The 14,997-nt window shown below is 45.0% G+C and overlaps 1 protein-coding gene across 4 annotated transcripts in view; it reads left to right on the forward strand.

Moving 5' to 3' along the window:
• Window positions 1-1,381: 1,381 nt before the first annotated feature.
• The window catches only part of SLC7A1 (solute carrier family 7 member 1), a 31,276-nt gene continuing 17,660 nt past the window's right edge, over window positions 1,382-14,997 (forward strand). For all 4 annotated transcript variants that reach the window (XM_045016741.1, XR_006579373.1, XR_006579372.1 and 1 more), the window contains exons 1-4: window positions 1,382-1,751; window positions 6,181-6,339; window positions 9,937-10,111; window positions 14,372-14,499. In XM_045016741.1, the coding sequence (XP_044872676.1) occupies window positions 1,382-1,751; window positions 6,181-6,339; window positions 9,937-10,111; window positions 14,372-14,499 (832 nt within the window). The remainder of the gene's footprint in view (window positions 1,752-6,180; window positions 6,340-9,936; window positions 10,112-14,371; window positions 14,500-14,997) is intronic.

Consider the following 14,997-nt stretch of genomic DNA (forward strand, 5'->3'; position numbering starts at 1 on the left):
CCTGTACCCCATCTCCACAGACCAGAGGTTGGGGTGACATGACAGGGCTCAGGACTGAGGAAGCTTGGCTGGCAGCAGCTGCTGTCTCAACTTGCTGATCTACTTAAAAAGGCAATGTACTTAGAGTGGGGGGTCAGCGTACTTAAAGGGGAAATGTGTGTGTGTGTGTGTGTCTGACTCACACACACATGCACCCCACAGCACTTTGGAAAGTGGAGGGAGTGGTGCGCTACAGTGGGATAGCATGGGTTCATCATGTTCAATTTCAGCAGGGAATGTTTGCAGCCACTGCCATGCGTCTATTGTGTCTCCTCCCTCAATTCGTGCTGCCTTGTAGAGGGTGAGGCTACATTAACAACAATGTGTTAACCCTTGAGGGCTCAGCCAAGTGAAAAATTTCCCTGGAACCTAACCTCCCTATTTACATTAATTCTCATGGGGAAATTGGATTCACTTAACATCGTTTCACTTAAAGTTGCATTTTTCAGGAACATAACTCCAACGTTAAGCGAGGAGTTACTGTACCAATTTGAAGTGTATAGTTCTATGGTTCTTTTGCTTTTTGGGAGTGAACGGCCATCTGTCTGAAGACAAATCTAACAGATGTATACTTGCATGTGGTCCTAACTCAAAGAATTGTCAGTGGTTGTTGACATGCTAATCCCATTACGTAAAGAGTTCTACCTTCTATATGAAGGGAAAAAATACTTTCCTCACTCTGTGTGCTTTGGAACGCCGACAGTTCAGCAAATGAGATTTTTCTGAGATTTGCCTTGCTGCTTGTTTGAATTCATGTAGCTCATGAAAGGCTTTACTGTTAGCGTTGACTTAGATATTTTCCTAAACAGTGGGATGTATGAAATCCTAAACTTTTTTCCTGCAGTTATAATAATGATTTTTACTGAGTAAGAGCCATTGATTTATATCACGGGGTTAAGCCAAGATATGTGGTTAGTGTCTTCTGAAAAATGAATTTGTTTGTTCCTTCAGCTAATGTCTCTGTTACATGGGTCGATATTATAGATTTCGTAGCTGGTACAATGAGTTCAGTTTCATAATATGCATTTTTCAGTAAGTGTTATATCACTGTGTATTACCTAACATCTGAAGTGTAAATTTCACATGGCCTCATTGTACATTTTATTTAGTATGTTATATGTACATGTTGTTCTATGAGCAGGAGTGATTTGACTGTGCAGTAAGCAGATAAAACTCTGAAGACCCAGGCAGCCAGTTTGAAGAGTCAGAAGGTGTAAAGTGGAAAGGTTTTGTTCTTTAAATACAAGAGCAGTGTGGTATTACTATGCAGAGATGATATTTCCTGAGTTACTGCTGGTTTAACTAATTATGCAGCATCTTTCTTACAGGTCTCCACAAAAGGATGGGTTGCCAAGGACTTCTCCATTTTGGAAAGAAGCTGCTTCGCCGGAAAGTTGTGAACTGGAACAGAGAAGAGAGCAAGCTGTCACGATGCCTCAACACTTTTGACTTGGTAGCTCTTGGTGTAGGTAGCACACTTGGTGCGGGTGTCTATATACTGGCTGGCGCAGTGGCACGAGAAAACGCGGGACCTGCGATTGTTATCTCGTTCTTGATTGCCGCATTGGCTTCTGTGTTGGCTGGACTTTGTTATGGAGAATTTGGTGCTAGAGTTCCAAAGACTGGGTCTGCTTATCTCTATAGCTATGTGACCGTGGGTGAGCTGTTGGCATTCATCACTGGATGGAATTTAATTCTTTCTTATGTGATTGGTAAGTACTGAGGGGCATGCAGAAATATTGTAGCATTCATCCAGTATTTGATTTGTACACTAACTTTCTCTTGCACAGTCAGATTGTTATAAAAATAGAAACTACAGAATACCTTGCACCTACAGCAGCATCCAGAGCTGAGCATTTCAGAGCTCTTTCGGGAAATTCAGTCATCCTATGAACTAGGTAAGTATTATAGGTTAACACTTTGGATCAGTGCCAGGTTGCCTTCTGCTTCCTTTAGTTTAAACAGATTCATGCAATATTGGCTTGAGGCCCTGCTAGCTATCTACCAGGAATCAGGGTTTTTCTTTCTGCTATGGAAGAAAAATCTGATGTTCAGCTGGCAGGGGGTGGGAAGGTTAGCTTCTCACTGGTTCAGGATCTATAGCATTTGCTGATTAAGGACCCAGTCCCCTGCGTCCATTGAAATCAGTAGGTATTTTGCATTGACTTCAATAGGTGCAGGATTGGGCCTGGTGTGGGTTGCAGCACTCAGGCTCAGATCTTCATAGATATTTAGGTGCCTAATTTCTGCTGATTTAAGTCCAGTGCCCAATCCAAAGCCCCTTGAAGTCAATGGAAAATCTCCGGTTGACTACAATGGGCTTTGGCTCAGACCCTGAGTAAGTGGACAACTCAGTTCACACTTCTGAGGTGTAAAAGGAAACCTTTTTGGTTAATTCAAGTTTCATCCATTTAATCAAGTCATCAAACATTTCAAGCGTATTATGGTGCCACTTGTCATGGCGCCAGAGCTCAGGCTGAAACCAACATACCAGTTAAGGGAAGAACTCCACTAACTACAATGACAAACAATTTTCTATTAAATTATTAAAGGCGGGTTTTAAATTACACTTTATGGGAAATATTACCATTAAAACTGAGATTGATTCCCAGGGTGCCTGGCAGAGATCAGGTAAAGACTTGCTTGGTGACATATGTACTGCTTGTCTTGGCTAGTATTGATTCCATTCTGTATGTTACATGAAACCTCTTTACATTCTAGATTTTGTATATGAAATGAGAGAGTGCCAGGTAAGATGCCCAGTGTTCTGATATTCTTTTATGAATTGGGTTGATGTCAGGAAGGGGCTAACATGTAGTTTAAAAAAACTCCAAACAAACCAATCCCCCCTCCACCCCACGGACACACCCAGATTTCCAAAATAGGTTCCTCTCTAGGTGTTTTGTTCTACAGAAAAATGTTAATTACCTTTTAGAGATGCATCCTCCCGGGTTTAATTGTAGCAATAAATAGAAGCTTCTATAGTCCAGCAGTTCTTGTTTATCTAGACACTGTACTTATATGGCCTTTATCACCAGGGTATGAGAGAACCAATAAAGCAGAAGCTGTCTGGGGGATTTCGGGCTAGATAGGGTCGCATGATCCTGACCCTGCAAACACATTCACTTGAGCAAAGTTAATCACAGGATCTGGGCTTAGATTGGCATTTCTGAGACCTTTGTTCTTCTCCTTATGGCTTTCATACTACACCCTAACCTTTTTATAAATAGCTATTTGGTGTGATTTATTTTAAGGTGGCATAATAAAAACAATAATATTTGCATCATCTGTAGATAGTCTTAAAATTAAACTAAACTGTTAGCATAGGACTGTGTTAAAGTAACATTCAGGTAGAATACCCTTAAATATAGACAGCTCAACTATTTCCCCGATAAAACTGTTGGGGGAAAAATATCTTGCTCAAATATTACCTACAAACTTGTTTGAACCAGAGTTCTAAATCCCAAATATGCATGTGTGTGCATAGCAGGCGCATCCCAGGAGGAGTCCTGGACAATTGTGACTCCTTCCTTCCTTCCTCCTTGCTCTGGGGGAAGAAGTAACTTACTACAGTGCTTTACAGGGCGTAGCCTCTTCTTACTTTCCTCCTCATGCCAGGTTTGTCCTGCTGGTTGATCTGTTTGGGGACAGAGCAAAGACTGGCCTGTGCCTTCTAGGGTCACCACCTTTTCAAAAGTAAAAAGTGGGACACCCTGGCCCCGACCCCTGCTCCTCCTCTTCCCCCTGAGGCCCTGGCCAGGCTGGAAGCTGGAGCCGGGCCGTGATAAGAGCTGCCCAGGGAGCCTGGGCCCTTCACCTGCCTTGGACGGGGTGCCCGAGAGCAGCTCCCGGCCCCTGTCCCTGCCTGCCAAGGTGCACCGCCGAGGGCATGTGGAAGTTCCAGGGTTTCCCACAGTGGCCTGAACTCCCTGGGCAGCTCTTATACTGGCCAGCTCTAGCTTCTGGCTTGGGCAGGGGCAGGGGCAGGGCCTGGGGCGGGTGGAGCAGGGGGCAGAGCCTCATGACAAGAAGGAGCCCACCTCAGCCCACCCCCCGGGAAAAGGCTGGCACCACCCTTGAGCACAGAGCAGCACTGGAGGGAATCCGGGACAATTGCTGTCCCAGAGTAGGGTTGCCAACCCTCCAGGATTGGCCGGGAGTCTCCAGGAATTCAAAGATCAATCTTTAATTAAAGATTATGTCATGTGATGAAATCTCCAGGGATACATCCAACTAAAACTGGCAACACTATCCCAGAATCATGCAGCCCAGGACTGGGGCTTGAACTCTGCATTTTGGCACTGTCCTGACCAATTTGGGATGGGTGGTCACCCTACTCCATTGCCTTCTTCGCCAGCTTGCTCACAAGTGGGAGTAGTGACTTGTAACACCTTCATGGGGATTGAACCTGGGCTCTGTGGCTTGAGCCTTTACTGCCTGAGCGAAAAGACCTACCTATGTCGGCCTAGGCCAAGGCTATAGCAGGCTCATCAACATCTGTTGGAGGGGGGTCATGCCCTGCTAAATGGGTCTGAGTAACATGGAGCTTGCTTCCCCCTAGCCCCTTGTGCTTGGGCTTGAGATATGGGAAAGCCCCGCAGGACTCAGTTATGCCCTGTCTTCCCCTGCACAGCTGCATGGAGCTAGTTCCAGGCTAGATTGTCATTATTAGTTTATAATGATCACAAGACCTTCACTCAAGTCTTTTTGGCTAAATAGTGGATCTGTGAGAATTAGTTTGTCAGCCCGTTTTTCAATTAGAATTCTCGTTCTTGGTATTAATTTCAGTTTCAGTTGTAAGAGCGATTTCACATCAGTGTTAACGGGGAAAAAATTACAGTTTTTAGGGTGAAAAGTTTTATAAAAAATGGTGCTATATAGTCATAAGTGGGGCCTAACCCTGCCAATACTCATTCCTTGGAGTAGTACCTACTGCTACACTTCATCCTATTGAAGTCACTGGGACTACATTGTGTCTCAGCAGGTTTTGGTTACAGCTACTGGAATGGCACTGAACGATGTTGGTCCCTGTCTGCTACACTTGCAGCTCAAGGGTGGTCAGCACTGGATCAGCTGCACCTGTTGTCAGCAATGGGGAACTTCTGTAGCCTAAACCATCGTTTTGAAGATATGTATTTAAAAAAACCAAACCCTCGATAAAACCAATTTGAATGCTGGTCTGTTCTATAGCTCCTTGGATGTGCATTACATATATGCATTTAAAGAGGTTAGACGGTCAGGAGAAGGAAAGGAAGTGTCAATGCTGAAAGAGTGTTGAGGGATTTTTAATCTTCAAAAGCTTCAAAGTTATTTGCATCTTGTCCGAATTTGCGAGCTGCATTTCAGCATTTATCTTGCAGTGCGGTATTTTTCTGTCCCTGCTGTAGAGCTTGAACGTGGATTTACCCTGTACTCCAGGATTTCTCTTATTTTCATATGATAGCTTCTGTTTCCTAGGCAATACTTCAAGCTGTGGGGTGGTTGAGTTGCTCAAGAATTGGGTTTGAAATACATGGGTCCTGCTTTGCTCTCTGTTAAGGACTGACCTGCCTCCCACTCTCCCAGTGAGTCAGCTGGAATCAGTACAGTCACTCTGGATTTTCAGCAGTGTGGCTGAGCAGAATTTATCTCCCTGACTCCCTGTAACCCCAGGTTTGAAACGCAAAGCAGGGACCAGTTTGCATGAGGCCTGGTATATCTTATACCCTCCTGTGATTTGCTTTTCCTGCTAACCTGCTCATCCCCCTTTTCCCGTCTTAGGGCTTCTTTCTCCTCTCACACCAGCGTTTACACTAGTGGAACACCTTTGAAGTAAGTGGTTTACTCCAGTGTGGGAAGCGGTTTCTTCACAAGGGATCTTGGGGGCATGAAGGCTGCTGCAGGGAGGGCAAGCAATTGCTAGGCTAGGTCTTCTGCGAGAGGGGTTGTCTCCTGAGATTCGGGTTTGTAGAGAAGCCGAACCTCCAAGTGGGCCTGTGGGCGAGGGTTCACTATTAGCCCCTGCTAACTGAATAGCAGGGGTCAGCTGCACCCTTCTTGGGCTGATCCCTGCTGCTGTCATGCAGCAGTAAGTAGTGCCGCTCATTTAGAAATATTTTCTAGTCATGAAAAGTGCTGTGCTTCCTTCCTGTTTTTTGGTAGGAACATCAAGCGTGGCCAGAGCATGGAGCGCGACGTTTGATGAACTTACAGGCAAGCACATCGAGCGCTTCTGCCAAGAGCACATGACCATGAACGCTCCAGGGGTGCTAGCAGAATATCCAGATATCTTCTCTGTTCTCATCATCTTCACCTTAACAGGTAAAACCTTTGGGAAGGTTGCTGGGATGATACTTACTTTTCTGTAATTTCGTTGTTTGCTTTTGGTGGACGAGCAAACACCCTCACTTATTTTGGACAATTTATTAAAGGCTCCTTTGTTTGCCCAAAGTGTCGGATTGACCTGTTCAGCAGCTCTGGAGTTCCAACTCTGCACATCCTGTTTGTAAGCTCTTTCATTAGGGGAGCATTCAAGGTGATTTACAGGAACACTGGTGAAACAATCAATCTTTATACCATGTAGAGTAAGACAGGGAGATTTGTTACCCTGAGACAAGTATGGAGGGCTTTTTAAAAAAACTATTGCAGAGGGACTCTGTTCTATTGCTCTAACTCCTGCTCTGATGATCTGCCAGTTTATATAGCACACTGGCCAGGAAAATGTGGGGGGAAAGGACGGAACTAAGTAACACCCTGGTGCGTGACTGTTTATTTTAAAATATGTGGACTTCAATTTGCAGCAGTGATTGCAGGACTCAAGAGAAATAATTCTGCATGAAAAATAAACTGGTTTCTCTCTTTCCATAACATGCAAAACATGTCTTCAGTTTTCGATTGGAATGCAGGGAGTATTTTGTACAAGAGCAGGAATTACAATGAAAACCCAGCTAAACTTTCACTCAAATATCAGACTGAACCTTTCAGAACTTTGTCAAACTTCATATTGATTAAAAGAAAATAATTTTCCTGCACCTGTGTGCTTCCTAGCAGGTAGGAGATACCATGATACCACAACAGAGGCTCTTCTTGCAATACTTTAGGCCTGATCAGAAGCAGGAATTGTCAGAACTCTCACAAGGAACCATGTTCTTATGAGGTTCCCAGCCAGAGGCTCTGAACTTGCAAGTCCTTTGATGAGGGTAGAACTCCTGTTGAAGTCCATCGGAACCCCTCATGTACAGGGCTTGAAGTGTTGAGCTCTGAGTTAGCAGATGTGAGGGTAGATTCTGTACTCCGTTAATCTAGATGTAATGGAGTGGCTCCAGATGTAAAGTGGTCTGACTGATCAGAATTTGGCCCTGGAAGTTCCATTTGGATCAGTGTTCTAACGTATGTGCTTACTTAAATTTCTTTATCTGTAGAGTTTCACCCACTGCTATTTGAGAGTAAAACTGTGTCAGCAGCTTTTTTCTACTGCATGGGAAACCTTCAGATTTTGAAAATTTTGCAAAAAGGCTAAACCTTTGCAGCCGCAGAAAGCTTCTGAATAAGCAGCTTTATTCCCACATATAAGCAGTGGCAGAGCTAGGTTTTGCAACTGAGTCATTGGCGGCAGGCTGGAGAGCAAGCCCACTCCACACTACGCAGCAGTGACTGGCTCCTCACTCCTGATGTTGTGACCTGGCGCACGAGCTTACAGCAACATTCAGGTTTGGCCCAGCACGACAGAGAGGCAGCCGGGTCGAATTTGAGTGAGTGGTGTTGTGACATGGCACACAAGGTCACGTGGCACTGCGACCCTGTGCTTTGTATCACAATGCCTGGAGCAGGGAGCTGGGCCCAGCTGCTGCCGCCAGGTGAACGCTCGGCAGACTGTCACTCCAGCCCTGTGAGAAAGGTGCCACACATGCACCTAAAGCCCGTGGTTTCCCCGCCTCCCCTTCTGTTAGCTCTGTCACTGTACATATGCCCTGTAGCTTATGCCTGTCTCAGCTCTTGAGAATCACCTACTTGTTGGTGCCTGATTTCTTATTTTCTGGTTGCCCACCCTGCTTTATCTAGATCTTCTGCTATGTCCACCGCCTATTTCATGGCTTATACCCTTGTTTCAAAAATACAAACTTGGGCCTTTGTTGTATAGGAGGTCTGACTAGACAATCACAACAGTCCCTTCTCACCATATAATCTATGAACTCCACATCTGTGAGTGAAATAAACTCTCTGTTGGCCAAATCCTGGTCCCATCGCAGTGTTTCCCCCCACCCAGTGCTTAATTTGTGCCAGGGCTTGCCAGGGCTGAGCCCTGGCATCTCTAGGCTTGGCAATTCAGAGCCCCAGCACCTCTCGGTTTGCTGCATCAGTGATGAATGTAAAAAAATTGCTTGAGCCCTGGCATCTAATTGCTTGAGCCTCAGCGCCTCTTTCATTAGAAATTAAGCACTGCTCACACTTCATGTTGATGTTTATCACTAAGACTACATGTTAGATTTTGGTTACACAGGTAACCTCTTTCTTAAACAGCAAGCAAGGGAGTAGGAATGCTAGTTATTAGCTAAAGATCGAAGAAGAGAAACAAAATCTGTTATTCTGAATGCAGCGTGCTGACTCGTTGTTATTGCTGGCACTTCTAAAAATATGCTATACATTAAGATGAAAGTTTTTAAAGAAATGGGCTGAAATCTTGCTCACAGCAAAGTCAATGCCAGAACTCCCCTTGGCTACAGTGGGGTCAGGATTTTCCCCATAACTTTTTCCTCTGTGATTTATAACACAAGAACTAGGGGTCACTAAATGAAATTAATAGGCAGCAGGTTTAAAACAAAGGAAAGGAAGTAATTCTTCACACAGTACACAGTCAACCTGTGGAACTCCTTGCCAGAGGATGTTGTGAAGGCCAAGATCATAACAAGGTTCAAAAAAGAACTAGATAAATTCATGGAGCATAGGTCCATCAATGACTATTAGCCAGGATGGGCGGGGATGGTGTCCCTATCCTCTGTTTGCCAGAAGCTGAGAATGAGTGACAGGGATGGATCACTTGGTGATTACCTGTTCTGTTCATTCCCTCTGGTGCACCTGGCACTGGCCACTGTTGGAAGACAAGATACTGAGCTAGATGGAGCTTTGGTCTGATCTAGTAGGGCCATTCTTATGTTCTTATGATTCATTCAATATAAGTGTCAGGTAACTTACCTGCTGTGTCTGATCCCTGCACTGGCATGATACCTGCCCATCTTCCCAAGAAACTGTTCAAGATGGCTGGTACTGGCAACTTCTGCGCTTTAGCCAGGGCCTGCATGACCACAATGAGGTACTTCACAAAAACCACCAACGATGCTTTGTCTGAGGCCTAGAGCTAATCTGATCTGTGGTCTCTGGATGGAGTTTGTATTTACCAAGGGCTCAGTCCTATTGACTTTAATAAGACTGTTTTCATGAAGAGAAAGGTTTGCAGGGTTGGACCCTATCTTTTTGTATTAGACTTTTCCTTAACCTAGCAGCTTTCCAGTGTAGAGAGACCACTTAAATGGTATTTTATTAGCACAATAATCAGGGACGGCTCCGGACCCCAGCGCGCCAAGTGCGCGCTTAGGGCGGCATCCCACGGGAGGGCAGCAGGCTGCTCCGGCGGACCTCCCGCAGGCATGGCTGCGGAGGGTCCGCTGGTCCCGCGGCTCCGGTGGAGCATCTGCAGGCACGTCTGCAGGAGGTCCACGGGAGCCGCGGGACCGGCGACCGCCAGAGCGCCCCCCGTGGCGTGCCGCCGTGCTTGGGGCGGCGCAAATCCTAGAGACGCCCCTGACAATAATGCAGTGAGAGAGACGTGCACAAAAAGTCAGGGCTTCCCTTTGCTCTGCTGCGGCTGGGCCATGTGCTATTCTTGAGGGAATGTCTGACTGTTCTTTGTCATTTTTCCAGGGCTTTTAACTTGTGGAGTGAAAGAATCCGCAATGGTAAACAAAATATTCACCTGCATCAACGTTCTCGTTCTCGGCTTCGTTATGGTGTCAGGCTTTGTGAAGGGATCAGTCAAAAACTGGCATCTCACCGTCGACGACATCTATAACATGATCAATGATTCATATAGAGACAAGTACGTCACAGCATTTCTTCTCCTCTCACGTTTCCTTATGCATGTCGATCCGTTTTCAGGGACCACTCAGAGATTCGTGCATCGTCATTATGGGCCAAATTCCAAGGCTTTGCCAAGTGGTCACTCAGTCTGCACTCAGGCAGAAATCCCATGAATGTCAGGGGGAGCTCTGCATGAGGGAGGGTTAACTAGACACTTGGGACTAGATCACCTGTGATTAAAAACCACAGCTGGGAGGCCGTGTGGGAGAAAACCCCTGTGAGGATCTCATTGTTAAGAGGGTGAGAGGGACATGGACACAGTCTGGCTCCGAATAAGGGATTTAAGATTGGGCTCTATTTCCTTAACAACCTCTCCTAAGTGCTTAAATTGGATGAATCCTACGGTTTCTGAAATCATTTGAGCAGTGAAATGTTGTATAGTTCTTTTCCACCATAGTTTGGGTATATATACAGTGCTGGAAGGCATTTAAATGGTCGTTGTCCAGCTTGAGCCCTTTAAACCAGTAAATGTACTAGGAGATTTTCTGTGAAGCTAATGGCTCATTCCACTTCTAGTAACACTGTCATCACTGTGCACATTTCAGCGCTGTCAAGTTATCCCTCTCTTCTCCTAAACCTGGGACTGATCACCCACTTGGTTCTGGCCTCTTCTGGAATTTGTGCAGTTATTTCCAGCCAGGGCTCTGCTGCTGTTGAAAGCTTCCATTTTATGAATCTGCATTTAGATGAAGGACAGGGAAAAAAAGAAACAATTTTGGGCCAAATCCTCACATGGTTTATTTCCATATGGGAGTTAATGGGCCCTTGCTTAGTTATATAGGTTCAGGATCTGGCCCTTGCTGTGCAAAAAGAAAAACATCTGACTAATAAAAAAGGGATACACAGCAAATGCAATTAACTGCTGCAAAAATGTATGGATTATACTGTTTAACAACAAAGTGCAAGCAGCTCTACTCAGAACAACTCTTAACGCTGGGGAAAAAAAGGCAGATTAGCATCTGGTGAGATAGTCCCAGGTAGCAGTGCTGCACAGAAGTGTCAGCTGTCATTACATCACTTGTTAATTCAGAGTGGAGGCAAGTCAGTTTATCAGCAATATGAATTAACACAATGAAAGTCGTAGTCATAATGGGCCCATTTAGAAGTGAATACACAGGCACCTGCTTATAGTAATTTTGGATGTAGAGAAATGTCTGGGAGTGGGCCAGGCCATGAGGACCGTTCGTACTAAGGCAAAACCTATTGAAGTCAATGGCCCAAGTAAAGCCTAAGGGCCAAATTTTCAAAGATGTTTGGGTGCCTAGAGATGCTAGTAGGCACCCAGTGAAATTTTCAAAAGTGCCCAAGCAGATTTGGCACCTACCTTCCATTAATTTCAATGCAGTTAAACACCTAACCTGCTTGGATGCTGTTGCATCCCAGTAGGTACCTATCTGAATCTTAAATATGTAAATACCTTTGAAATCTGCCCTAAGCACCTCAGTTAAAATGTAAATCCCAGATTATTTGAGTGCATTACCATGTGCAAATCAGAAATCCAGTTATCATGATGCTGCAAATCTTTTTCCCTGGCCCAGACCTGAGTCAGGCAGCTCAGCAGTGAAGAGGTTGGCAGGGATTGTAGAGGCAGGAATTCTTCCCTCAGGCTGTGGAATGCAGCAGAGCTGCTCTGAGGCTGCTACTGCATGTCCTCCATGGGCTCATTTGGCTGGTGGATCTAATGGCTCTACCAGTCCTGGCTTGCTACCTAAGCCCCTTGTGCCTTGGTGCAGGGAAATCCCCAAAAGCATAGTTCTACAGCAAGCTGGAGTGGTGCAGGCCCCTGGCCTGGGCTCCCCACATACCGTCCACCCCTCTGCACTGGAACCATTTGATTCAGATGCATGTAGGGCCTTTTATGGGCCTCATTCGGTTTCCAGGATTCAGCCCATAGGGGACTTATTCTCTGGTAAATAATTCCCTCTGTAGAAGAGGACACAACATGACTCAGCACCAGCATTGCCCTGCATGTCGTGATAATCATTCACTTTAGTTACAGCTTTTTCACTCATTAGAATTGCATTTTGGTGACATGTGCCAGGGGAGCTGGGGTTTGTGCATAGTTTAGCTGCATCTCCAGAAACATCAGCATTCGACTGTCTAAATGATTTTCACGTGTAATGGGGTTTCCAAAGCTTAGGGGACTTAGCTGTCTATATAGCTGACTGAATTGACAAATCCAGGGCTTAGATTATTTAATGGCCCTAATGTAATGTTTATTAATGCCTTAATTATGGGCGCAAAGTTGTGCCCACAGTTATTTACACAAGCAAAACTGGAGGCCAGTGTGAGAACACTCATGAACAGGTATAAAGCTACTGTGAGCAATGTTCCCTCTAATTTTTTTCACTCATGTGCAGAATGAATTTTGTTATGTGCACCAATATCAAGGTAATGTGTGGATGTGCACCACCAGTAGAAACAAAAAAGCTATATAGATTTTTAAAAAAAAAAGTTAACGTAGGGATAACTACCTCAGCCAGAACAGTTTAGGCATTTTAGAACTCACTACTCAAAGAATTAAATTGAAGCGTAAGAGAGAAATAAAAATTATGAAATGCATAGACCAGTCAAAAAAATAAAGTAGCACTTTGAAAGAATAAAATTACAGAGAATATATGTGCATTTCAGGAAGTATCAAAAAGTAACAACAACACAAATATGTTGGGAGGTGAGTGTGAAAGAGTGAGTGTGTGTGTGTGTGTGTGTATATGTTAGAACCAGTGTGTGCGTGTATGTGTGTGACACAGTATGTGTGAGAGAGAGACACATACTGTGTGTGTGTGTGTGTGTGTGTTTGTGAGAGAGACACACACATGTCTCTCCCCTCCCCTGCCTTGGGAGAGGTGTCTCTCTCTGGCTGCTGCAGCCCTGGGGCTATGGCCAGGGGAGAGATGCACCTCTCTCATCCCCGCAGCCCTGGCCTGAGCTGGGGCTGAAAGAGAGGTACCTCACTGCCTCAACCCTCCACATTCTCCTCACTCACGTATGTGCGCACGCGTGTGGCTGCTGCGCGGCCTTTGATGGCCTCGTGTGCAGCCGCGCAGGCATGCACCTTAGAGGAACAGACTGTGAGTGGAGTTTCATTTAGCTGCCTTATTAGTGGCTAGTGTTAACCGAGGTTACATGGTATTTTGCACTTCTCCCTGCCCACAGAAATTGAATGCATTTTAGTCACATTTTGAAAATTGGTAAAATTATTTTTAAAAATTCAACTGGAGCAGGCGGGATTTTTTCTACAGAGATCTAAGATTTCCCCTTTTCTCCCGAGTGCTGGTGGGGCTTGACCTGTCACACTGAAAGTAGCTGTGTGGACGTTATGGCACAGGAGAGGCTTGAGCTAGCCTCCGGATTTCAGGATGGGTCGGAGCTCAGGCCTCCACTGGTGCCACAATGTCCATGCCGCTATTTTTAGCGCACTAGCATGAGCCCTGCTAACATAAGCCGGTTTGCCTGAGCAGGGAGGCTCACTCCTTGCTTCAGTGTAGACATACCTGAAATTACCTGATAGAATGAAAAGTTTCCTCTTGACCAATTCCATGATTGCATTTGTAGGCCACCTTCTTTGGGCCCTGATCACTTGCAGTCTATGCACGTGCTTAACTCACACGCTGAGAGTAGGCCTTTTTACTACAGTGGGACTGCTCAGAGTGCAGCACAGGTTTAAGTCTTTTCAGGATTAAGGGCCTACCTAAAAATCCTTACAGTAGTAAGCAGGAGATGTAATATTTGAACATTAAAATCTGATGAGGCCATATTTTGGCCAGAGTTATTTATAATAAACTTTTGTTTAAAATAGAAGATCAACCGAGGACCTGAAAGTGGGTAAACTTCCTTTGAGCATTTGTATCCAGTCATTATTTTCAGAATTAAATAAGTTTAAACTTTTTTGCCAGGTTGAGATGTTAGGAGACCAAGTTCAGTCTTTCCTCCCACCTCAGTCATGTTAATAAACCCTAGAAAACAATGGACGATCTGAACAAGACTTAAATGCTGAGTGTTCAAAGTGTTCCCTAGCCGGTCACAAGCTGACTCAAATCTCTATGTAGTGTAAGCTGCAGCACATGCCATCGTCTCCTCTATAAGTCTGTTGACCACGTGTACCTGAAAGCACTCTCCCTCCAACTCCAGTTATGGTGGATTCTGTTACAGGCTGCAGGAACGCACTTCAGATAGGTGTCTGTACCGAGAATCTCTCCTGATCTCTTGTTCTTTTCAGTCAAACACAGGTGGGAGATCTGAAGCATGGCGCTGGGGGGTTTATGCCCTTTGGATTCAATGGAGTCCTCTCAGGGGCAGCCACATGCTTTTATGCCTTCGTAGGATTTGACTGTATTGCCACCACAGGTAAGCGGAAAGCTTTCATTGTGAGAGACCACTTTCCCCATTATGAGTTCGGCTGCCCTCAGTAACTTCACATGACACACTTTACAAATAACTCAAACCTCTTTTCAGCTGAATCAGGAAATCATGCTGTGCACTAGCTGTCCTATGGAATCACTTCATCTTTTCAGTTTTAGGGTCACCCATCCATCCTTCTTCTCCTGCCTATTGTTTCTAAATGTAAGACTTGCGTTGTACACTCTGAGACAGGGAACATCTTTTATTCTAGATTTGTACAGTTGCTCTAGTTGTTACTATAATGCAAATAAATAATATTTCTGATTTCATTCACTGAACAGCACATCCAGATGGTGCCCATCCATTTTTTATTCTTGTGAGATTCCAGGACTTCCCATTTTATGTTGGAAAACTTCAAGAATAGGCTTCCACTGCACTGAGTCCTAGCTGGAACCAGGAAATGCAGCGGTGCGCTATGCTGAAGTGTGGGGCAGTGGGGAGAAA

Source organism: Mauremys mutica, chromosome 1 (genome assembly GCF_020497125.1).
Source record: "Mauremys mutica isolate MM-2020 ecotype Southern chromosome 1, ASM2049712v1, whole genome shotgun sequence".
Taxonomy (NCBI): domain Eukaryota; kingdom Metazoa; phylum Chordata; order Testudines; family Geoemydidae; genus Mauremys; species Mauremys mutica.